Source organism: Poecile atricapillus, chromosome 1 (genome assembly GCF_030490865.1).
Source record: "Poecile atricapillus isolate bPoeAtr1 chromosome 1, bPoeAtr1.hap1, whole genome shotgun sequence".
Lineage (NCBI taxonomy): Eukaryota > Metazoa > Chordata > Aves > Passeriformes > Paridae > Poecile > Poecile atricapillus.
This window is the reverse complement of record NC_081249.1, coordinates 174,754,523-174,781,070: the sequence shown is the minus strand read 5'-3', so window position 1 is coordinate 174,781,070 and position 26,548 is coordinate 174,754,523. Positions and strand designations below refer to the sequence as shown.

At 40.0% G+C, this 26,548-nt stretch overlaps 1 protein-coding gene across 1 annotated transcript; it reads right to left on the bottom strand.

Moving 5' to 3' along the window:
* Positions 1 to 1,557: 1,557 nt before the first annotated feature.
* On the bottom strand, positions 1,558 to 21,026 carry SGPP1 (sphingosine-1-phosphate phosphatase 1). Its single transcript, XM_058850710.1, has 3 exons — positions 20,252 to 21,026; positions 9,964 to 10,053; positions 1,558 to 7,730 (listed from the first exon to the last, which is right to left on the bottom strand). Exons 1-3 carry the CDS (start codon positions 20,837 to 20,839, stop codon positions 7,179 to 7,181), a joined length of 1,230 nt encoding a protein of 409 aa, XP_058706693.1. The 5' UTR covers positions 20,840 to 21,026; the 3' UTR covers positions 1,558 to 7,178.
* Positions 21,027 to 26,548: the final 5,522 nt, after the last annotated feature.

The window sequence follows — 26,548 nt, the reverse complement described above, 5'->3', positions numbered from 1 at the left end:
GGGTAGCAGAGGGCACCTGAAGTGCACAGCTCACCTAATGCACTCTCAGTTTTTCGGTACTTGTACAGAGCCAAAACAGTGGAGCCAAGCTTGGGCCATTACCCTTCTTGCTGGCTTTTCCCAAGAACCTCAACCCACCCACGTGTGAGATTCCTGAATGTAAAAGGCATGCATTATGAAGCAGCTCAGATCTGCTGCTTACTGCCTTTTGGGAGGGGCAGTTCCTTGAGAAGGAAGATTTGTCAGATTCCACAGGCTGTACAGGTTTTTCTTGGGAGGGTACGTACCATCTTTATTTTTGCTTCAGCGTCTGATCTCCTTACCCCACTGAGACAGATTGACATCGAGATCACTTACAGAAGACTGGTCCCCAAAATCCCAAGTTCAGGCCACTGTATCAGATGTGTATTTCAGAACTCTTCATCCTAGAATAAGGTGCTTGCACAACTATTGCAGTGTCTTGTATATAAACTCAAAAACAGTCACTTATTTGCATTGACAAGAAAGAAAACTCGGCAACCAGAGGTTGAAAAAAGGTACCCAAAGAGGCCACTGAGTGTAAAGAGCCAACCTGGTCCAAAGCATTTATTATTTTTCTCTCAACTATACATAAGTGAGGTTAGTCAGCCTGAAGTCTAGACACAATGCCAGCACTGCCACACGGCCAGTGCATCAGGAAAGATCTGAACTGCTGCTGCAAGGCAAGCACAGTGCAGTGCTAATTACCATCGGTATGAAATCACGCTGAATGCCAGGCCTGTTGACTCTGTGCTTTTACCACTGCATTAAAGAGATTAGCAACTTTTACACCTTCAAACCTTATTAAAAATGATCAGAGAAAGCATTATGTCCCATAATCATCACCTCAGAGAAGATATTATCAGTCTTAAAGCTGAAAGTGTCAATTTGAGTAAAAGCTTTATTTAATTTAGAGTTTCAGCATCTGCAGCTGATGTACTGCAGTCCACAGCAACGACCACTAAGCAATCAGGGGCCATTACAGCATGAATAATGCTGCAAACAGTAAATCACCTAAAGCAAATTATTGAAGTACCTGCTGCATACAGTGAATCATGGGAAACAGCATCTCTAAATTTCCAGTTCAAAAATCTTTGCATGTTGTTAGAAATCTGGGTCATCGTGTTCTGAAATTTAATCATTCTATACGAGGCAAACATGATTACATCCCTTTGCCTAACAGCATGAGGTAAGCAATTGCAAAGGAATTCTTCATTACAGGCATTATTTTGGCAATCTTCCCAAGGCAGTTGTGGATTTGATTAGCCATCAGGACTGAACTCTCTACAGCAGGAATTCCCACCCACGTATGGCTACCGGAATACCAGGAGAGATGAAAAAATGTGCTGGGTTAAATAATTCAACTGACACGGAAGCAGAATGTACTTTCTGCTTATGCTTGCTAAGCTACTGCATCAAATCAGCCTTACACATTTAAGGGAAAAAGAATTTTCAGAAAACAAACTTTGGGGTTTGAATCCATTCAAGAACTCAAGTCTTGTCTCTGAGCACTGGAAGGAATAAAGACAATAAAACAACTGAATCCAACAGGAGTTTATTACCCACACATTGCAGATGAAGTTAGACACTTCGGTTACCAGTCAATATAAGCTTAAGTATTAATTGACAACTCAGAAAGTGTACAATGAGTACAAAATAATTAACAAGAGTGTAACAAAAAGTTCTGGTGTATTAATTTTTAAAACATCAGTTGTACACTATTGTACAGCAACCATTATGTGATCCTCAACTAACTCAGGGCTTGCGCCTCAAATGTTTTGGGTTTTTTTTAAATCAAGCTCTCCAAGAGATTGAAAGACTGGGTTACAACTGCATTATTTCCCAAAAGGCTACTAACATACAGCCTTACCTTATTCAGAGAAAGCTGGTCTGTATTTTATCAACACTTCCTTTTATCAGGGAAGGCAGTAACAAGAAAAAAATAATCTATACATAAAAAAAAATTAAACTCCAATACACAATATTAAATATATACATCTATATTGTACTACAGATTTTATATAAATCAAGTGTAGGCCAAATTTTGGCATAATTTTTAAGTGCATTAAGTTTAATACAAAATCCCCCTTTAGACTCTATTCTTACTGTTCCCATTACCTGCTCCTGAACCGATCTTTTTCAATTTTGATACTTTAGATACCTAGAATTGTCTTAAGAGCTAATTTCCATTTCAGTAATATCACTTATCTTTCATTACACTTTCTAACAAAAATAAATTTGTGGGAAAACTAGTGACTAATTTAGTCAAAGTTCAGTGAGTAGTAAAATTCTCCAACTTGGTGGGAATTATTTACATTTACCAGTCAGTATCTTTAAGGTACTATTATCCCATGTACCCTCTCTTCTCCCTTGATCCTGCAGGAACAGTTACTGATCATACACTGCAAGCACACCCTCCCTTCCTTTTCTTACAAGGCCTCTTACCAACATGCAAATAATTTCTGGTGCAGAATGGAGTGCAAAGAAATTTTTCTAATGCATGGCTAAATTTGCTTCGAAACCAGCATGAGATACTTGCTTTTTAGAGAACACCTGAAGTGCTTTCTTTAGTCCCAAAGTCCTCTCTGCCACACAAAATCATATTTTGTTTCCAAATTCAGGTTTCATTGCCTTTGTTTGGTATTGCAAGAACAACGATGGTAGTGACCCAATTAATCCATCAGTTTGACAAATCATTTGTAGTAAATTTTAAAACAGTCATTTTTTTTTTCTGAAACAAAAAGGTCACTTAAGCTTTCCTGTAGAATGAAGTCTGGCAAGAAGTCATTCAACAAAAAAGTTAAGCTTCGTCAATATTGTTTGTAGAATACAGAAATAAATTATATAACCAACAAACATTCTACATTAGACCAAAGAACCACTCAAGAATCAATTACAGTAAGCTCAGTCACAATACCCCAAGAAATAAATTCTCCTCTCATTTTATCTACTGACTTTATTCTGGGGTCTCTTCATTCACAGAATTATGGTACAAAGGGGGAGTGTTAGAAACGTGCAGCCAGTTCCACCTGCAGAGAATGAGGTTCCAAGTTAAGCCCTTTAGCAATCTTGTAAAAGCAGGGCTAAGTGTGATTTTAACAAGGAAAATCACCCAAAAGCAAGGCTACCACATTTAGAAGCTAAGTCACTTCACACACACTGAGCCTGCTCACAGGTCAGCATGGACTTGCCCTTCAGGACTCATTTCCACAGTGTCCTGTGGAAAGAACCAAGTGCAGAACTCCCAGTAAAGTTAGCAGGAGTTGGACAGCAATGCCCCTTCATACCATTGAATTATTAAATATCTTCTGTATTGTGTGTGAAAACTGGATTTTTTAATTGAGAAAGCAAATACTGAAACAGAAACAACTTTTAGCACAACAGATGTATTTACTTAGAGCATGCAAGGATTTGTTTTTATATATTTTTGCAGCTAGAAAACCTTAATTATTTACAAGTTCAAAATTACAATCTTTACATAAGTAGCAATTGCTTACAGAAGTTCTGGGCGCTCCCTCAGAAATAAGCAAAAATGGAGTAAAAAAATACTGAAAACAGTAATTAAAAAAAAAAAAAGGAAAACATTATCTTCTAATATCCAGACAATTTAACACTGTTCTGGTAAGGAAAAAAAAAATAAACAACACAAAAGCCACATATCACATTTGGAGATGCTGTTTTAAAAGAAATGCATCTTTCTGTTTGGTTTTTCTTTCCAGGAGAAATGCTGTACATAACCTTAAAAAAAAAAATCCAAATAAATAAACAAAACCCAACTCCCTTTGGTTTGCCAATTTGCCTTAAAGACACTCCACCTCCTGATCAGAGACCCAACACCTTCACAGGTGATCTCACACGAGAAAGCAAAAGCAACACTTTTTTATAAACATGGAACTTGTTTCCAAAATAACAGATTCTAAAACTCACCCAAGATGCAATGCACACATCAGTTCAGACCGAGGGCCAGGTCAGAAAAATCCCGCTCCTATGTTTAAGGCAGTCTCAGATTAATGAGCATCTCTTCAGCCTCTTGGAAAACCTCTTCTTTTCCGAGAGGCTGAAGAGATGCAAATTAGTCTGAGACTGCTTTAAACTTAAATTAAAACTTAAATTTGTGTCAAATTGCTCTCTACCTGCCTGTTGGCTTTATTTCATACAATAATTAAAAAAGGCAAATTTAGCCTGCAGCTTTTTGTAGTAAATGTGCATTTATACCTGGTTCTATAAAGTAGTATTTCTCTCTGGGACTGAGGGAGTTCACTAGCAGGATGTTTATCACCACATCATAAAGGGTTTCAAGCATATTGTCTTTCTGGAAAGACATTTGACTACCTCTTAAAGCTATGTTAACTTCATAAATAAAAGAATTTGGTACCAGCTGGTTCTCACACTAGAAACATTTTTCATGTTCAACTCTTAGATTAGGGCAAAGAAAGTGCTCTAGTTTTACCTGCTGCTTTGTTATGCCCAATTCCAAGGAAGCTTAGCTTATTAGTAAACAAAATTATACTACAATACAAATACTTTACATGGATTTTTAAGCATTTGCATGTCTGCGATTCTTTATTTTCATATTGCATGAGATTTTGTGCTAACTGCCCTCTCGAGCCTAACCCCTTATAAAACATGAAAATAGAACTTTTTCTCATGTAAACTTCAGTGGAGTAGTTGCTGAAGGTGCTGTATAAACATTCTGATGGACATTTCCTGGGTAGTAGTATATAGAACATGACATTTTGAACTTACTCAATGTAATGTATAAAAATATAAAAAATACATTTATGACAGTAGAATAAGCTACAGTGCAATTTTCCTTAGCCTGTTGAAAGCTCTGTGTGATCTTTTTCACCCCTTCCAGATCCTCCACAGTACACCTCATGTTTCATTAATACTACAAGAGAGCAAGCACAGCTAGAAAATACAGCTTTAATTATGCTCTTTATGATGTAAACTTGAAGTTTCTAGAAGTCAAATATGTACCTTAAAAAATTAATTTTGCTCACTTACCTTTTCTGTGCTAAAATCTAAACATTTTTGCTATAAACTGTAAAGCTAGGATATTTAAAGAGAATATGCCCTAAATTTCAGAGAAAGTTATCCTATTATTTTTAACAGTCCTCAGACTAATTGAATATAATTGAAACTACACCACTTGCTTAGGGCTCTAAGTGTAAGGCATTTTGTGTACATTCCCCCAGCTATTTATTTAATGGCTATCTTGGTGTGTGAAGCCAAATCAGTGGAAATCCCACTCTCAAAATCCCAGAAACCAATTTACCTTTTCCTGCACATTCAGCATTGAACTGCAAAAGAGGAACAGACAGAAAAATCAGATCCAGAAATACACACTGAAGCAAGCTAACCATTTTCTACTGGGTACTTTTCAGCTATGGAAGTTAACACTCTCAGTTCTGAATAACTCAGTTTGAATACATTCATAGCAGTACATTCAGGATGCACTGGAGAAATGCACCAGAAAAATTTTTCACATCATCCAGTGCCAGCGTACCATCAACTTTGTCTGCTTTAAAGAAAGTCAAGTTAATTTTGTAAATCTACATATGAACAGCTTGGAGATATCATCTCCAACACAAACTTTCTGAAAACAAATATTGTTTACAAAAACTGTAGGCTTTGCATTCTATCTAATCACCATATTTCCCAACCAAATGATGCTTTTCCTGAAAAACATGTACAATACAAAACTAAGTCATTTGTGTCTGGCCAGACACTACAACAGCGCTTCCTGCAGTAACTGTTGCTGACGTGGAAAGAACAGATCAGGCAACACATGAACAAAACAAAATGAAACAGAAAAAAGGCACATGAAATTACACTTAAATGGAAAAGGATCATGAAAAGCTCAAAAGCACATAATAAAATCCGGCCAAATTTAGACATCAGAAACTGTTCATGCATTGACCATTCTGTCTTGACTGCTCACAATCTGTCAATCAGAATGATTACAAGTTTCCTTTAATTGTTACATTGTCTTATAACTATCTAAATCGGGTAAAAGTGATTACCATCTTTAAATATAGCATGTTAATGCATAAAAATACAGATTTTTCTAGAATAAGTATTATATTTTTCTAACCAAATATCTAAAAGCAGTGGTCCTTCTAGATTAGTTTGGAATAATAAGTGAAGCCCATTTCTCTGCAGAATGGGGGGATTTTATTGTTTATATGTTTAAATAATTAATTTTGAATATCCACAGTATAAACAATCTCCAGAAAAATATATCCTCTTGCAGTAACTTACGACACACATTAAAAATACTTACAAAAGAGACTACTGTTCATTTACAATATCTTGAGCTCAAGGACACAATTCCTGGGTCATTTCATTTATGCAATTTCGATCAGGAAAAACTGAACATTCTGGTTAACTTGGACCATGTCAGCAACATGGACAATCTAACATTTTTTAATATCTGCCTAATTACATAGGATTTTCAATAAAATTAGGCATTTTTACATCACAGTATATATGGCATTTCTTAATTTAGCAACAGAAAGGCACAGTTATTAAACCATAAAATACAGTACCTGAATTATATACTCTAGCGATATCTACCAATGCTAATCCAGACATTTTTCTCTGCAAAGGGGGCTAAAGAAAAAGGCTTCTGCTTGTTTATTTAGAAAAATTCAACCTCATTACAAGTTTGGTCCGTTAGAAATAACTATTAGCTGAAATACCTTGAAGCAGGACTTCAGGAAAGAATACAAGAAAGCAAATTTAACAGCCTGTGGTCCAATGACTTGAACTAATTACCGTGAAATGGCAAACAGATCGTGAATGGAGCCTTCTGATGAGCTGTCAGACATTGCTGCTGAAGCGTCAGTGTACACAGGTACAGACTGGCAGCCATCCCAGATACATTCACTGCATCACACACACAGACTTGGTTACAGCAATAAGTCCAAAAACAGCATTTACAGAGGTCAGCACTTCTCCTGGACTGATGTTTGACTGCTGGCCCTAAACCATCCCCAGAGATGTGCAAAGCCCTTTAAATGCTTTGCCTGCTTTGTATTGCTGTTAATAGGAAGACCCTGCTAAAGCCAAGCCGGCCGGCCTTCCCTTAGCAAACTAGTGCACCTCTTCAAAAAGCAACTAGCTCAGTTCTCCCTACTCAAAGTGATCAAACTGCATCAGGAAAGACCAATGAAATGGAAGAGGCAAGGAACAATAAACATGAGGGAGAACCCAACCATTCCATAGGTAATGTAGCGATAGGGCAGCTCAACCTCCATGCGCTGCCTGGCTCTCCGCACGTCGTCGTGAGGGATGCGGAATATTTTACACGCCAGCGGAATCGTGGCTTTCTTCATGGCCACTTTTGTTAACAACAGAATGATGACTCCAATCAACAACCGCAGGATGGCTTTTCCAAACACAGTCACGGTGAGGGAGGACAGAGACAAGGGCAAGGCGTGGGGAGGAGGATCCAGCTGCAGACCCAGGATGTAGTTGACGTGAGAGCCACAGGCCACGCCGGCACCGCAGCCCAGGATCTGAGCTGTGTCTCCTCGTGACGTGCTCCACGTGTCCAGGGTGAAAGAGAAGATGCCCAGCGCCAAATGAAGACTGATGATAATTAAGGGTGCGTATTTGTAAGTTAAGTTGAAGTTATCAATCAGGTCCACAACTGGATGGAAGACAACCAGGATAAGAATAGCATACAGAAATCCAGCAATAACATCCTGTTGAAGAGAAAGACATGGTTTCAGTGTAATAGCTATATAAAAAAAACCTTCAAGTTACATTAGCAAGAATACAAGACTCGCTGCTGTAGTGTTAAAAGCAACTTACGGATTGCCATCTTCTCCCTTTTAGAAAATTAAATCTTTCTTATGTTAAACATAAGGTAAGGAATTGCATTTGATCACCTATTAACAGATCACCTGCATCCTGACCAGATCATGAATGAAGTTATGATCAAAGGATCCTTCATGGAACTTGCAGGTCTGGATATTTTAGTAAGGCCTGTTGCGACAGGGCAAGGGGTGATGGTTTTAAACTGAGAAAGGAGAGATTCAGACTGGATATAAGGAAGACTTTTTTTTCCCAATGAGCGTGATAAGGCACTGGTAGAGGTCGTCCAGAGAGGTGGTGGATGCCCTGTCTCTGGAAACATTCAAGGTCAGGTCAGATGAGCTTCTGAGCAACCTGTTCTGGTTGAAGATGCCCCTGCTTATTGCAGGGGGCTTGGACTAGATGATCTTTAAAGGTCTCTACCAACCCAAAACTATTCTCTGATTCTTCTAGGATTTTTTCTGCTGGCAACATTGATCCCTGTCCAGGGCCAGGGCACTCCAACCTACAGTCAGCACAAATCCAGCCCAGCTAAATATGTTCTGCCAACTTAAGTTTGCTGAAACAGCTCAACAGTGGTGCTGAGGACCCAGGTACCAACACACCCAACACTGGCAGCAGCAGCAGCAGGTGCAGCAGTCAAGGACCACTGCAGCCAGCAACTAGAGCAGCTTCAACTTTCCACTCCAGCTTCAGAATTAACAATGCTCGAAGAATGTGAACTGTTTCCAAATATTAAAGGAGAGGAAGAGATAACCTCTGTGACTGATTTTCAGTTTTACTATTGTTTTTAAAGGTCTTTTCTTAATTAAAAGGTTACTCAATTATTTTTTACTTCAGCATTAAATTTCAGTCAACTGTTGACTGATCACTCAGTTGCATGGAATTCTCTGCTACTTTTGTCACCTTTGATTGTTAAAGAATAATTTGTGCAATCCAAGCACTACAAAGCAACCTGCCTTCATTTTCATGCTTATCAGCTCTTCCACATGAGCCAAGAGGTGGGACTTCAGCAGAGTTTGTATTGCTCCAGCTTCAGTAAATCATTTTTATTTGCTTCCACTAATTGAAAGCTTGATAAAAGCTCTAATAAAATTGACTGATATAAACATCAGACTCGTTCATTTCAGAAGCTACAAAAACTTTCTGCTCTATTTGCCACTTACTCCCCACAAACTTAGGCACTGTGGTTGAGGTATATTGCAGGCACCACATGGTGAACTGTATTCCCTCAAACTCTGCAGAGGATTCAGATGTGAAACTCCAAAACAGCCCTGTCTGCATGCTCACTATTTGTTGCATGACTTTGTTCTATGACATTTTGTGTCAGCTGAACTATTGGTCCAACACATCATCCTTGACAGAGTGGCTTTAGATTGGGAAGCCCCCTAACTACTGATGCAAAAATGTCATTTAGATTTTCTGAGCTGCCTTATTTTCCCATGCTCCTTTTACACTGTGTTCATCTACCAGCTTTTCTACTCCCTACCAGGCCTACCCTTTTCTGTCTATTAGCTTTTCTTCTAGCATGTGATCCCCAAAAACATCTTTAGCAACCTCCATTGCAATTACCACTTTGTAGTGTTCTTGTTTTCTCATTTTTACACTGCATACAACTGTGTTTCAGTCTGGGAGTCTTAATCCTGTTTAATAAATGAGTTTGTTTTTCCAAGATGACAACATTGTTACCTGGTTTAAGAAACTCTGCTAGATGAAACTCTAGCACTCTGAAATGCTCATGCTTTGAGCAGCAGATGTGAACTTTAACAGCCACTTTCTCATTCTGCAAAATGACTTCTACTCTGTAGAGGAAAATTTAGTCTACAGTTTAGAGCAGTCATCAATTTCTGCACTAAAAATGGCATTAAATACCCGTTAAGTTTCAACTGTGGATTTAGCTTATAAAAGATAAGTGTAAGTTTAGCATGAGAGCCACTCTTAGCTATTTTATCAATTTCTATGTTAAAGAAATGCAAGCCTTCTGTTTCTATATGGTAGAACATTCCAAAAAGTACAGCTGTATGCAATTTTGCCCTGTAAAACATTCTATGTGATTGAAGTTTATAAAATCAGAACAGAATTAAAACAGAAGTTTAGTAGTAGATTAGATTATTTTCTTACCAAAATTGAATGCATTCCCATATAAATTCGACTACAGCAAACCAAAGAACACCAGCAGCATGCCAGGATCAGTCCAAACATAAGGGGATACTGGTAGAGAAGAAAAATGCAGAAACTGTATTACAATTTGGAAAAAAAAAATTAAAAAAAAAAATCACTCTATGAGTATTTTCTAATTAATTCCAGTTAATGCCACTGATGCTTACCCTTTTCTTTGCCCTAGCCTCCACAGGCCTAGCAGAGCACCTTTTCATAAAGTCACCATTAAGCCAAGCTTTCAACCTTCCCTTCTCTTCTCTGTATTCAAAATACTTGAATTTCAGTGCTTTGGTCACATCTTTCCAATGCAGTAAGAAATGAATAGCAGTTGTCTTGCCATGCTCTGATATCCCAAATTGACCACACAGGCAGAGACATAGGGGTGTTAAACTGTGCAACAGTTTTACACCGGGTGAAGCAGCTCCATCACATACCAGTAATGTTAGCAATTACCCAGGCAGAATGGAGTGGCTTCACTTTTCTTCCTGAAAAGGAGAAACTCATAAAAAAAATTACAAAGAAATTCAATTCCTTCTTCAATTCTTTGTTTCAGAGTTTCTGCAATTGTTGACTCAATCTCTGGACATCAGCATGAAACTCCTAAAACAGTAATCTTTTTTGCTCTTTCCAAACCCACATAAGTTTCCTCCTACAAACCATATTTGTTAAACAAAAATAATGAAATAATTACTTCAAATTATTTTTGTCTTCTCATATTTTATTAATAAAGACTGTTTACCAGGAAAAATAAAATACTTACCTTTAATAAGTACATATCTTACATAGTTTAATAATAATAATAATCACAGATCAGAAACACAGTTTTTTAACTTTCTCAGGTTTTGGATAAAACTACGCTAATTTACATATTACAGCATGGTAAGAAATACTTTCCCCACTATTGCAAAATGTTCTACAAGAGAGGACACAGCTTCCTTTTTTGCCACTATTCTACAAAAGACACAGTCACAAGATAAAATGGCAAGTTTCCAAAATTGCTTTCCTTCCTACGATAAACATTTTCAATATAAACAGGCAGTCTAGATGTACTCAAAACTAGAAACAAAATCTAAGAATTACAGACAGTTTTCTTGCCCTTTCCTTTGTTCCTTTTACAGGTAACCTGAAGGGTAGAATTTCCAACAGATTAGAGAAAATACCTTTAAAATTACTGGAGGAAGTTCTGTGTCCTCTGTGAAGGCCATTTACCAGATTTGTAAAGTTCCAAAATCTGCATTTTACCAACCTTCCCTGAATTCTCAACTCCAGGACCATGTTTGCATGACAAACCTAAAATAACCATTCTCAAACTAAGAGAAAATCAGGAAGCTTACATTTCACATAAGAAGCAGATTTCACATTAAAACAAATTCTAAACACCCAGCTTATAGCTGTGTTCCATCTAGACTAAACTCTACTTCCTGTAGCAACATTTGTCTTTGCTTCTATCACATTCATCTACACACTGAATCTAAACAGAACTGTGTACTTGTAACTCATTTCTGACTGCAATGATGAAGGAAAAAATTCAGTTTCCTGCCTTTTGGAACTCTGCTAATCCCAGGCAATGCACCCATAACTCTGTCACACGTACACACAATTGCAGAGTTATCAGATACCAACACTGCTACAGCAGCCACAAAAGCAGCCCTTTTGGTACGTTACAAGTGCAGCCACAACCCTCTGCCCCATTGTGCTTCTCCCTTTGCACAGGCCTCAGGGTAGAAGGAATGCTGCCTGCACCAGCCACACACCCTCCCTGCACAGTGCTGCTCCACTCTCCCTCCCTCCCTCCCTCCCACAGGACTCCCCAAGCAGAAATGCTGTCTGTGCAGGGACAGCTGTACCCTGTGGCCTCTGAAGCAAGGAGCACCTTCCAGTTTCAAACTGTTTGGCCATCACTTGATACACTATATGTCCATCCTTGTCTCTTGATACACATCTTCGGTGCTTTCAGAGCCCAGAGATAAGGCTTTTCTTCAATAAATAAGGACTTGTCCTGTTTCTGCAGTAACTGACAGAAGCAGAGGCTGGAGCTTTAGCAGGAAGATGAATGAAGTGCCAGCCTCAGCAGCCGTTCATGATACTGTGGGTGAGAGGTGGAATTGGGGGAGGGAAGAGGTTGGAACAGCTAAACAGCAAAATCCTGAGAACAAGGAGTACGAAGGAAATAGTTAGATAAGAAGTCTTGTTTTAGAAGTCCTGAGCAGATGACTGTAAATAGCAGAAAGACTACGGTAATTCTGAAAATGAAAGAAGAAATGCTTGCTGTCAGGGAACTCACAGGGGAGGAGTGTTTCAGGAAGAAAGAAACAGAAACTCCAGTTCTGAAGAATGTTTTCGAAAGATTATTTGGCTCTGTCATATCTCACTCTAATTCTGAATAAATATCCCTAAAACCATCTGAGGACATGGGTTAGTTTAGTTTCTCTGTAGCAAAGCAGAGTAGAATAGCTTGGGTAGAAAGAGACAGTCCAAAGCCATCTAGTCCAAATCCCCTGCTAGGGGCAAGGACATCTTTAACCTGAACAGGTTGCTCAGAGCCCCATCCAACCAGGCCCTCAATGTTTCCAGGGATGGTGCATCCACCTCCTCTCTGGGCAACCTGTGCCAGTGTTTCACCACCAGAAGTAAAAAACTTCTTCCCTGCATATGATCTAAATTAACCCTCTGTTCAGTTTAGAACCATCACCCTTCCCCTATCACAGAAGGCCCAAAGGAGTTGGTGCCCACCTTTCTAGTTCTGATCACAAATTAAGCCAAACACCCAGCATCCTCCTTGGCCTGTTTGCACTCCTACCTTTTAAAGCAGCCACTGGGTTGAGGAACTCCCAGAACACCAATCTGGTAGCACCTGCTTAAAATCTGCCCTGCGGTGGTAAGGCAGGCGTGTATTTGGTCCTCACACGCAGGGTGAAGTGCACAAAGTGACTGAAGGAGAATATCAGCACTCCCACACACCTCTGAGCTCTGCAGCATGCCGAGTCATACCACCAACAGGGGACATCACCTGGATCCTTGTAAAAAAGGCTGATGCCATAAACTCACTTCCAAATCGTTGCCTGCAAGGCTGAGGTACCAGCAAGCCTTATAATAATACTGTTTTACAATAATAGATTTCAGAAATCTCCTCTCCCAATCACAAATGAATATTCAAAGAAAAAAAAAATAACAGCTTTTACTAGGTTTTCTACTTAAAACATTTTATGAAAGAGTAATGTGAAAACCTGAATATAAACTCATATCAAGTGTTCAGGGAAGAAAGTCATAAGCACTTTTCATTATGTTGACTCAGGTCTTTACTTAAATGAGAGATACTAAAGCAAGACACCTGAATTCCAGCAGTTTTAGTCCCATGGCTCTTGGCATGCCAGATCAGACCTACAGAGGCACAAATGACAAATGATCACAAGTTTACTTCTATCCTCTTCCCTGATTCACTGTTGGTTTTACTCATTTAAGCATCAGAAGGCAAACTGGCATCACATGTTGGTCCAGATGAGGGTGTGGAAGGTTGTCAGAGATCACAGCTGGGAGAGGTAGACATAGAAACCAGGTTTTATTCTCTCAGCTTGTTCTTTTTCATGAAAGAATTGATGTATCATGGTTCTGTGACAGACTGCGTGTCACTTTCAGTCAGATATTCAGGAGCAGCCCATTTGATACAAACATCTCAAACCCTGTCTACATGCCCTCAATTAAGACCATCTTATGGTATATCCTCAAAAACTCCTTATGCCTCCATAGCTAACATGCCACCTCAACAATTCTGAGTGTGGGGAGTTTTTTGAACTGCATACTGCTTTCTTTTTTTTTTTTTTATATATAAATTAAAGAATCCCAAACCAAAAGAATTGATTTCTTAACTTCACATAGTAAGACAAAGCTAGGGATAAAGCTGACTGAATAAACTACTCATTGTGTTTCAGATCGCAATTTTGTTCCCATATCCAGAACCTTGTTTTAATTTTGAATTAAATTCATATTTGTAAAACAGCAGTGAAACTACTCTCAGTGAGTCTTTGGGAACTTTATGCCCTACGTTTTTAAAAGAAAACTCTGATCCTACAGAAAATTCCACTACATCCTCCAAAACAGGCTTGCAAACTTCTGACTGGACTACACACAAAACCCTTCCCTATCCTCCTCCCTCTCCTTGATCTTTTTGCCAAGAGTCTTAATAACATAACCATTGTTTAAAAATGCTCATAAGGAAACAATCTGTCCTAAAAGCTTTGACCTAGGTCAGAAAATTCCTTCTTTCATAAGGGAACATTATTAAAAGACATTCTAAATGCTCACTTCTTACCTTTTTTAAGCACATTCTACACCGGAGAAGTTTCTAGCACCCACGAATAATTCCAAAGTAACTTTCTAATATTTTCAGTGTTCTTCAGTATTCAATGACCTTTTTAAATCATATGATAACTCAGAAGTCCAACTTGAGTTTGAGACAATTATTCTGGGCTAAAGTTCACTGAAAGAATCCAAGGAGCACTTGCTGCACCAGGCTTTTAATAAGGTATTTGGGCCATGTATTGGCAATAGTGATATGAAAAGCTATAATCAATGTTTATGGGAATGACTCCAGCACCCTGGCTGGACAGATGAGTTCAAAAAGCACAGCATAAAAATGATTTTGTGAAGGCAGCAGAAGAAAAGGAAAAAGTGGTTTGTTAGAAAAGAGAGACCACCAATCAAGTCATTTTAGGAAAAATAAACAAACTTTTTCTTTCAAAATGGCCCAGGTGGTAAATACCACTGGTTAAGCTACATTTAGCAATTATTTTCTCCTTTCTTGCACTAACATTAATATCAAGAGACATAAAAATCTCGGTTACATGGCACTACAAGAACCTCTTTTTAAAATTCCAAGATAAACTTTTCAATGCCAGTCCTGAAGGAAGTTAAAATATTTAATTTTCTGCTACACCTAATCTGAAAAAGAAAGTAAGGAGTAACAATAGGAATTAGCTTGTTATTTCTTTTCATTGCAGTCATTAAAAAAATAATCCCTCTCTGAACATAGCTAGCAAGAATCACTTATGGCTTGCTCTGTTTATGCCCCAATACCTGAAACCACATTTTTCCTGCAAAATAGTGTTTTCTCAGTTTAATCAATACACCCTATTTGAAAGAACAAGGAGTGCTTTACATGTATACAATGCACCAAGAAAAAAAACTGCTTAAGAATTATTCCCTTTGAATATCTTTTCATCAAAAACTCTGTATCCAACCTTAGAGCATTTGTTTTTACATGTTCTCCCTCAAGACCCTTTACATTAATGAAAGATTTGCTTAGGCAAAACTGAAAAATCTATTCAGTGACAATCAACACAGTCTAATAAGACAGGCTGTTGTATTCCTCTGGCAGAGATCCCCCAGTGACATTTGTCAGAAGTGGCTGTGCTCTTTTCAAATTTTAAGAACACCTGCATCAAATAACTTTTTTCAGCTTCCTTTACAAACTACAGGCATTAGTATGGCCCACAGAAGACCTTACATCTCAAACACACAAGACAAGGCCAGTGCTGACCCTCCAAATTCCAATCTCTTTCTCTCAAATCACTGTGTGCGTAGTTCTGTGTTTTCATATCATCCCTTCAGCCATGCTTTCCATGTCAGAAGAGTTTTTGTTTGACTGTTAAGAAACATGTACAAGAAGACCAATTAGACAAGCATGCACACATCTCTTTGCCAGCGTTTCTTCTCAACATTTTAGTAGTTTAGCCAAAAGCCCATTTGGGCTTCTCTGAGAAGTGATGTGTCTCCTTCTGAGGGACTGCACTTGTTCCTGCACACAGATTTTGTATGTAAGAGATGTTTTTTTCTATGTGTAGCGTCCAGTTTATCATTACATTCAATCTTACTGAAAATGCAAGCCTTTCACCAAGGACAGACATTTAAAACTAGGATGTGCCCCTTTCCACAAAATCCTCACTACAGCACTGTTGTGATTAGGCTGTTTATTCACCCCCAGTAACCAATTACTTCCTATTTCTAGTGGGAATCAGACAATTTAGCCTTTTGAAATGAAAGAGCAGGCAGATAATTCTAGAGGTAATCTTCAGTAGTGGTCAATCAGAACCACAGAGCGATGGAGATCTCCCTAAAATCCCAACACAGACCCTGTCAAACCCATCTCATTTAATTACATTCACCAGCTTTGGTTGATAAAAGTCACAGTGCAGATGAAAGATTTCTGGAAGGGAGTTTCACATGGTACCACATAAGAGTCTTACACAACCAGTACCACAGAGAGTCAAAAGAGCACTGAGTAAATGAAAACTGTAAATGAAAAATACATCAGAGAGGCCATTGGAGAATAGATGCACCTACTGTGAATTTAGCTGTGCTGTTTATCCAGGTCACCATTAGCAGCAGCAGGGTGAAAAGGCACCCACTGATGACAGGCTTTGCACATCAGGCATTGCCAGACACACTCCCAGGGAGGACAAGGCTGTCATATTCAGTATCACAAGCTGCTTCAGAAGGTAAATCAGCATTGGTTAATTTAGTTAAAGGCCTGCTACTCATCAGCCCAGGCTCTGGGCTCCTGCTGAATATCAACCAAAGTTTGCCCAGTGGCTACAGCGAGAGTCAGCAGTTCCTCACTGAGCTCATTAATGCAGAGCTCAGGAAGGAGGGCAAACCCATCATTTCCTAATGCAGACAGCTACTGCTAGAGCCAGGCTGCTTCCTGGAGGAACTCTGGGACAGAAGTGAATTTTCTGTTTCCCCTGGCTGATATTTTTTTCTCCTCAAAATAAGCCAGCAGAGTTATGACACATTCAGGTACCATCCCAAATCAAAGACCATTTCTAATAAAATACATCTTGACATTTATTTGAAATCAGCAGTTCAACATAAACAAAATATGAAAAATACTTTTTCCAGTAGTCTCAGCCTGAGCCTGTGGAGATTTTGTGGATAATTAGCAGTCCACACTGCATCTTCCTCCCCCCATCTGGGACATGATATAAACCAGGCTGGCTCAAACTGTCACTATTTCAAAGAAAGCAAGTTTTCCCCAGTTTGATAAAGGTTACTTTTTCCTACATCGTATCAAGATCTATAACCTCACTGTTTTATAAGTGTTTGCTCTCCTCTTTCAGGGTACCAGCACTTCAAAGACAAGAGAAAAAAAAATAAAAATCAATATCTATAACATTCCCAAATTTTCATTAGTCTTTGACATGAGCTTGTATTTCAATGTTACTGAAATGTCTTTGAAACAAATGGCTCTCCCTGCAGAAATGTAACATATTAAATAAAGAAATAAATAAATATGGATTATACAAGGAAAATCAAAAGTTTAAAGTAAGCTTTCATAATACAATAAGAAACTGAAAAAAACTGGATACAATAGATAAAACAGTTAGCAATTATGAAAGTTACCTTAATATGTAACTCTCTTCTGTCTGAAAGACAGTTTAATTGAATATTCCCTATGCTCAAAGTCTCTAATTGTGATAAGTTGCAAAAACCATCTTTAAAATACATTATCTCTGAAAATATTTTACTTACATTCATAGAAAGAATTTTAATTCTATAGTCAAAAATCCTTTTGAATACCATGTGAAAAGAAAATAATTGTAACAGGATTGCTTAAAGGCATTGAAAAATCAAAAAGCACAAACTTAACAGGTTAAGAAAAAAACCTTACTGTAAGCCAAACATGTTTTTAAATAGACAATCTGGGCCACATCTAGAAAAATAGGAGCACATTTTCTCTGTTCTCTATGTTCTTCAAGAAAAAGACCCAACTAGATTGCCTTTGACAGAAAAGAACTATCATACAATAGCAGGAAGTCATAGATCACTGAAAGCAAACTGCAAATGAGCTACACAAGAGATTCCCTCCTCACTGGTGCAACATCTTTTAGAGCAAGAGCAGCTTTCTTTGGTTTAGTATAAACTTCAAAGTGACAAACTCAAAGCTGCCTGTATTGCAGAGTAAAAGTCTCTGCAGAGAGTTACACCTTTATCTGCTTGAAGTCATCCTCAGCCTCGCTCCACAATGATTTGCTGAACCAATAGTCCCAAGATACTGTCTCATCACAATCAGGCTCTGTGTAAGGCTTCTTTATACTAAATATATACAGAAAGAGTTTGCTTACAGGTTTAAATCTAGCCACCTGCATCTACTGATAAATTTGTAGAACTTAATAAAAACTGTATTAAAAATTCCTTTATCTTTAATAGCTTTCCAAGAACTTCTGAGGTCAGTCTTTTTTAACAGCATCTACAGAAAAATACCATTTTCCATGACAAAAAGATGTCACGTAGGTTCTACTCCCTTTCAAGAGAAGTAAAATAGGGAGGACACAAGAAGTGTCAGATGAAAGGTTAACTCTATAGGTTAATCAAAACATGATTGACTTGACATGCCATTGGCTAATTACTGATTGATTTTTGGAAATAATTTAAAAATCAGAAGGGATTTTTTTCTTACATGAATATTTTTAAATTATATAAATTGGTTTCAGAGAGGTCTCTTATTCATACTCACTTTCTAAGAAAAAGGAATTAAAATCAAGACTCAAACACTTCTTAATTTCTTAAGCACAGTCCTACATGAATAATAATGCTGAATGCTTATGATTTCTTACCATTCACTGTAAATATGTTTAGTCAATTAGCAAAGTGTTTCACAGACTGCAGTGGCAGGGGTGGCAAACCATAGATCAAACTTGGTTCATCGGCAAAAACACCATTTCACACCCTGTTTGCTGGTTTATAAAGGCAATCGAGACAGGTTCTCCTCTGCACACATGACATCAGTCTGTGCAAAGCTGATCGACTGGTACTGCTAAATGAGCTTTCCCACATGCAGAGAAGTACAAATCCAGTTTGTTCTTCCAGCTGACACCAGCCCTACAGATCTAACAGGCAATAATCAAATATACAGATTTAATAAAAACAGCTTTGGAATTAAGCATCTCAGTGGCAAAACTTCAAATATTTTTTTCAAACACTCACAAAACATGACAATATTATATATATGTAATTATTATGCCTGCATAACTCCAGCAGATAATACTTCACCTTTTCCTAGAAAACTTGAATCCTAAAAGCTTCCTTTTAGGCACATGCAGAAATAGATACGTAAACTTTGGTTGGAGAGGCCAAATAAAATCTCTAACCCTTAATCCTCTCACTCCTTTCAGTCACCCATTCTAGATGCCGAGATAGAGACACAAAGTGTCAGGCAGCACCCGCAGACAGCTGGTGATTGTTACCAGTAACTGGGAAGACAAGAGTTAAGCCCCTGCACGAAGGTTAGAATCAGAGCTAGTTCTCTCTACCGACATGACTTATATCCAACTTAAACCAGGCAAGTATTACAGTAAGGATTACTAAACATTAACAACTTAAGAGTCGAATTACTGCCTAACTTAAACACTACATAGCAAAACGCTGCACTGGATATTTATCTGGGAAAGCCTTCTCCCTCAGTTACTGCTGAAAGTGGTGCAGTGATTTAGAGCTGGATGTGCTTTCTTTGGAGTTGCTGCTGTTGCCATACTTCCAGCAGCCAGCGCCAAAGCACATGCCACTGCTTGCGTAAATCAGACGATCAACAGTGTTATTTTAACTTATCTATTGACCCCAAGTAAAATAATCAGATTTTAGAGATTCTGCTGAATGAAGGTGCTGAAAATATCACTGATTATCAATTCCTGCTAATTATGAACAAATTGATAGATTGCAGAACTCCCTGAAAGTAAAAATACCAGAATCATTTCCAGATTGTGGTTGATGAAAATAAAATCATTAAAGAAAAGGCTAAAGCTACAACTCTGACGCTAAAAAGTGACTCGAAGCAAAGAAGGATCAACAAGAAGTCCTTTAGTTACTGGCTCTCTACCAAACTCTCACTCTGTAAGACAAAATGCCTGTAAAAACACTGGATGCTTATCCAAACTTTGAGCAAATAGACAAGCTGAAAAAAACTTTGACAGGAACAAAAAGCAGATTGTTACCGCCAACTTTTCATGCGTGCTGAGCTAATCCCCAAAGCCAGCATAACCTCCATTCACAAGACAGAATTACTAGAACACTTCTCGTTACCTGAGCACTCGCTTAAATCACAGAGGGGAAAAAAGAGTGAGGCAAGGAAAAAGCTACCAATCTCACATTTTCCAACCAAACTCAGCCACCTCCCCTCCTGAAATCAGGTCTGCCACATCCTGACAGCCCGGGGTTGGCAAGCGCAAGGATGAGGACACGGAGGTGTGAGCATTACCTGCCAGCGGCCGTAGCTGAGCAGCAGGAGCGCCAGGGGGATGGCGGTACCCGACATGGCGTGGGTGGAGGGCATGCTGTACTCGGAGTTGTAGAAGACCTCCAGCTTCACCACGGGAGGCGAGGCAGGACGCGGCCAGCGGATCACATCCTTGGTGCACTGCCCCAGGTACATCACCCACACCCAGATGATGATGAGCCTCCGGCCCAGCCAGGCGTCCACATTCCAGATGCAGAAAGGGAAAAAGAGGATGTAGAAGAGCTCGTTGCCCAGCTCCGTGCCCAGGCTGAACAGATAGTAGAGGAAGCGGCTGCGAGTGGCGAACTCCTGGCTGCCGTCCTCCTCCGTCAGCGAGTTTCGGCGCGGCCTCCTTCTCCAGCGCCGCGGGGTTCCCGCGCCGGGCACGGCCCCGTTCCCAGTGGGATGCGCCTGCTCGCCCGCGGGGCCACCGTTCGCCACCGGCCCCCGTTGCTCCCCGCCGGCCCAGCCCGAGGGCCCCTCAACCCCACACAGCCGCTGGAACGCGGCCACTTTCCGCGGGTCCTGCAGGTGGGCGGCCAGCCGGGCCAAGCGCTGGCCGAGAGACATAGCGGCTGGAGCGGGGGCGGGCTGAGGGCGGCGGGGGACTTCGTCTGAGGGGCGGAGAGGGGGATAGGGGCTCCGCGGCAAAAGAAAGCCCCTGAAGAGAAACCCGCTGGAAGGCAAGGCAAGGCAAGGCGAGGCGCCGCGGATAGCGCGGGACTACCCTCGCCTCAGCCGGTCCCCCCCCACCGCTCGCTCCCGGCTCGCTCCCTCACGCCCTCCCCGTTCGCTCCCTCCCTCACGCCCGCGCCGGCCCCGCCCCGCCGCGCCTGCGCGCAGCCCCCACCCCGCGGGAAACGTCCATCGCGGCGCGGATTGGCCGCGGCTCTCCCTCGGTCCCGCCCCCAAGGGCAGTGTAGCCAATCGGAGCTCGGCACAGCGCGAGGCGGAGCGCGGTGGCCTGGGGCGTGAGGGGCAGAGGCGGCTGAGGGCGGCCGGTGCGGTGCTGTGTGTACCGTGGCGCCTTGGAGCCTCCTTCACCTCCTTTTCCTCCTTCTTCTTCGTTATAGAAACACACAATCACTTGGGGTGGAGGAGACCTCTGAGATCGTTGAGTCCCGCCTGTGACTGATCACCACCTTGTCCACCAGACCGTGGCACTGATTGCCCCATCCAGTCTTTCCTTAAATACCTCCAGGGACAGCGACTCTACCAGCTCCCTGGGCAGCCCATTCCAATAGCTTCACCCTTTCAGTGAAGAAATTCTTCCTGATGTCCAACCTAAACCTCCCTTGGTGCTGCTTAAGTTTTCTCGGAGCCTCAATCAGGTGGTGTAAACACGAGAGGGAAAGCGGAGGCTGCGAGCGGTCACTGCCCCGGCGGTCAGGCCGGTTCAGCGATGGAGGCAGGCAGTGGCCGCAGGGCTGCGGAGCCGCCCGGGGAGGTTCTGCAGTGCCTGAGGCGTGAGCCGTGTCTCATCCCGGCCCCATACTCGGGAGGAGACTCCACATCTCCTTTAGTGTGTGTGTGTGCAGGGCTGGGAGTTGAGCAGGACCAGGATATTTGTGAGCAGGTACTTTGCAAGTCCGCAGTTCCTGCGATTTCCATCCTGGAAATGCTGTGAGAAACGCGATCTCTGGACACCTGCTGCCCACTGTTGCTTCTGCTTGTACTATAGATGCTTCTCCTGTGTATTCTTGTCTTGCCTTAAAATCAGGAGGTAAAACAAAAGTTTAACTGTTGCTTTATGCCATTTTTAAAAGGGTGAGTAATATGACCCAAGCAACTGGTTAGCTTAATATTTACCCTAACCAAAAGAGAAAATCTGATGTGGAATTCAAATAATAAAAAGTTGAAACAAAGGAATATGATGCAGATCTACAGTGTTTTACTTAAAATATCTATCAATACTGTTTTGAGGAGTATTTGACTTGGTGCTGTGTGATAGTCTCATTATACAATGCCAACAAACCTTAAAAATGGAATTTGCTGCCATGTCTCAAGAAGAAATCTGTATGATGACTTAGTTGAAAGAGATGGTGTCTAAAAAGGTCCTAGTAGCAGGTTCCATGTCCTACTACATTTTAAGCAATGATCTGGAAGCAGATCCAAACCTACTGCTGCAAAAATTCAGCTCCAGAATTAATGGAATTGTAAATAATGATGTGGATGGGGCACTGGTCAATACAGTTTATACAGGCAGCTTGTTCAAACCTAGTGAATTTTTGTTCATCAAACCAAATAGCTGTCTATCCTAAAACCCAACTGTGGAAACCATAACTGGAAAATAGAAGACTCTGAAGCTAATGACTTTGAGAAGGATTTAAGGGTCAGATAAGTAAACAATCAGATAAGGGCTCTCCTATGTTGCTATGGTAGAAAAGGATTAATCAATGTATAAACAAAGGAATTAAAAAGTGTTTGTTTTACCTCTCATGTTTGACCTCAATAATATCATCACAAGGTAGTGCAGACAGTGCTGGTTTTCAGATTTTAAGAAGCACACTGGCAAATAAGAGAGAGCAAAAAAATGAAGCAAAATGTTCTAGTGGTTGGAGAAAATGCCTTACACTGGAATGTTTTAAGAGCTCAGGCTGTTAAAGTTATCTGGAAGAGAATTGACTTGATTGGTGGTGACCTGATTGTAGTGTATAGGAACATTCCTGAGGGGAAATACAGGATATTAAAGGGTTCTTTAATCTATTGAAGAAAGGCATAATAAGAAGTAATGACCAGAGGCAAAAGCCAGAAAAATTCAAATAGGAAATAAGACACACGTTTTTCCATGGTTAACCACCAGAACACATTCCCAAGAGAAGATGAGGATTTGCCGTCATTTCGTGTCTTCTGTTGAAGATTAGATATATTTCTGAAAATTAGTTTTTAGCCAAGCAGAAGTTATGCTTTATTTTATTGGATGAATGCTGGTTGAAATCTGATGGCCCATGATAAGCACAGCATCAAGTTGATCTCCTGGGACCATTGTGTTTCAAATTCTAAGTGCCAGAAGCAGACATTTCATTTAGTACCATGAGCATTAGAATCAATTCTTTTTTGCCTTGAAATACCTATGCACCATAAAAAAGCTGATCTGAATTAAGCTTTTAGCTTCAGAATATATTTACTAAGAAAATATCTAAAGGTTTTGGCCTTTTCCTTCTTAAATTTACACTCTTGGGATTACTTGGGAAAATTTCTTTGCATTTTAATTTAAATCTCTGAAGGACTATATCCTTACAAGGAAATTCATTTGGTGCATTCTGATTCTCTTGGCCTTGAGGCAATTTTACATATTTGATGTTCACATTATGAAATATTTCTTGTGGGATTATTATGCAGAGTGCTCAGGTAACTGCACCAAATGAATCTTGATAGATTTCCTATATTGTACATTATGTATATTTGTATGTGACATATGTTTTCATCATGCAGCCTTAACCTCACTTGAGGCATCGTATTACCAAAAGAGGAGCTGCTGTTACTGAAAGAATGAATGAAATAAAAATAAGATTTCAGATCAGTAGCTTGGCAGAGAAACATGAAAAAAGCCACCCCCGAAATGGTACATGATGAATTTTTCTGTCTTGAGACTGGAAGGTGTGCTGTCATTTCTCTGCCTTCTGAGAAATGCTAATCCTGCAAGATGCATGTGCTTCCTAATTTACATGCTTCCCTGGCTCTTGGGCAGAAAATGCAAAGACAGGAGCTGAAAAACAAGCTGCTGCCTCGTTTGTGCATTTTCCCAGAGTCAAGCCACAAACAATCTCCCCTCAAACACAGAACAAACTAAAATCTGTTAATTAACCAGATGACGAATTCTGGAATGGGATCTGAATAACTGTACAGGAGGGAAAATCAGTGGTTACAAAGCAAGACTTGTCTTTATGGTATGTGCTTGGTAACTTGAAAAGGCAGAAAGTGTTTGTGTGTGTGGCTGAAACTTGTTTACTTTGACTTTGAACTGTTAGTGTGAAAATGGCATGACATTAATACTGAGGGAGCTTTTAAATTACCTCTGTGCATTTTAAGGCAAGTTACGATTGCAGTGGGCACTCCAAGAGGAGGTTGGGGTGCGCCCTAACGCTGAACTTGGACAGAAATTGTGTGTCTTTGTAGTATCTGCAGAAGATGGCCCCAAGGCTGTTCTGGATCCATTTCAGCTCAGCACACAAGGGCTGCCTGAGCTGACTCCCGTAACGTGCATTTCCAAGGATGCCTGGCAACGCAGTGCACTCGCAGCCGTGTTCTGCAGGCTGGCAGGATTTGACAAGACAGCTGTGGGAATCCATGGCAAATGAGGTGCAGAACTCATCCCACTTACAGCTGCTGCTGTCACAGCCCTGCCCCAGTGATAGGAACAGCACCAGGAGTTCCTTTTTGAAGCAGAACATCTTGCTTGGCACCCTCTTAAATGGGCACTGGTATTTAACACACCAGTTCTGCCTTGTAAAGCTTTTAACAATTGCAAACCAGTTTATCCCAGTCAGCAGAAGCCAGTTGGTTTTATGTCCTAATAAAACTGAAGGAGCAGGTGTCAAGATGTTCTACAGGACTGGGGGATTGTTTTCTGTCATCACCAGAAACAGCTTGAATCTAGTAATCTTTTAGTGCCAAAGGCATGTAGGAGAGTATTTTGTCAAGAGAATTAAGATTATTTCCCAGCATGAGGAAGCATGGGAAGGAGTATCCACAGAGGTCTGAAGGACTGCCATCATGTTGAAATAATTATTCTAATGCTGCTAGGGTTGTGTTATATTATTAATGATGTTAAAGTGCCTAGAGTCAGAGGAAAGCTTCATTTTAGCTGATTTTTGAATGTCAATGAATAAAATGTGCTAACCATATCAGGTTTCTTATGAATTTTTAAAGAAATTAGTGAGCTGAGTGCCCAGATTTGGAAAGGCAAGATTGTATTTATTATAAGTTTTATTATAAGTCTTGAAAAATACATGAGAGAATAAGGGAAAATGGATTTAATTTCTAATTAATGCTTATTGCTCTAAGCAAAAAAAAAGGAAAAAAAAAAAAAGGGAAAAAAAAAAAAGGAAAAAAAAAAAAAAAAAGCCTGAGATTGTTTTAATTTGTTCCTGAGTATGAGCTATGAGCTATTGCAATAGCTCAGTGAAGGTGCAGGACAAGTGCTAATGTACCATTACAACAGTGGGAGAAAGAACAGACTGAAGGGTTTTCAGCTCACTTAGGTTGTACTTGGTTGTTGCTGAGTCCTGCACAGTATTTTTCTTAGTAAGCAATTTAAGGTATTAAAATATTGCTTATCTCTGTAGAATTTATTCCTCATGAATCTCAGTGAGACCTTTTCAATGGAACTTTAAGGAATTGAGCTGTCTTTAGTAAAAATGTATGTAATGAGACAATGTAGCACTTCTCTTAGGTAAGATGTAACAACTATGTCATTCTGCATGGGCAAAAAGCCCAAAAATCCTCGGGAGTTTGGAAAGAATAAGGTTGGTTCTTGTGGTTTTAGGGGGAGGGTTTTGTTTTGTTTTGTTTTTTGGTAGTGTTCTAATTGCTATGCTAAAAATTTTACCATTGCAGTAAAAAATTAATTCAACGACTTGCTGCAATATCCTGATTTCAATTTAGCCTGGATATGCATTTATTTCTGCAGGATAATGCTCTAAGTTCTCTATGCAGGAGAACATTTTTTGGTGGTGGTGGTGTTTTATAACATTTTGCCTGTATTATTTTCTTTGTTAATCTGTTAAATTGTGCACACACAGTGCTTTGGCATTTGGGCATGATAGGGAAAGATGACTGGGTACCTCAGAAATCTGATCCCTTGGCAGACAGGATAAATTGAAAGATGAAGGCCCAAATAATATTACCTTAGCAATGGGACCATGAGCACCAAAAGCAGAAAGCACAGGCTTTGTTTGAACAGTGTTTTGCTTTGGAGTTACAAGCTTGGATTTTGCAGGGACTGGAATTAGCTGGCTTTGGTGTGTTGCTATTTTAGCCCAGGGTGGCACAGCAGCACATGCTCTCATGTCACAAGATGTATTTCTCATTATACTGCTGCCTCATTTAGATGAGAGCCAAGTGTGCCCATCATTCCAGAGTTTGCCCAGCTGCTTGGGCTGGTTTTTCTTTTTTTTTTCTTCTCTGCATGTCTGTATCAGCACATAATCTGGGAAAGGCACAGAATTTTAGCGACAGCGTGGTTGTATGCTGATGCCAGGTGTGCAGTGCTGTGATTCGTTACAGCAAACAAGAATAAAAAAGTTGAAAATAAGTAGTAAAAGAGATGCAGTAATG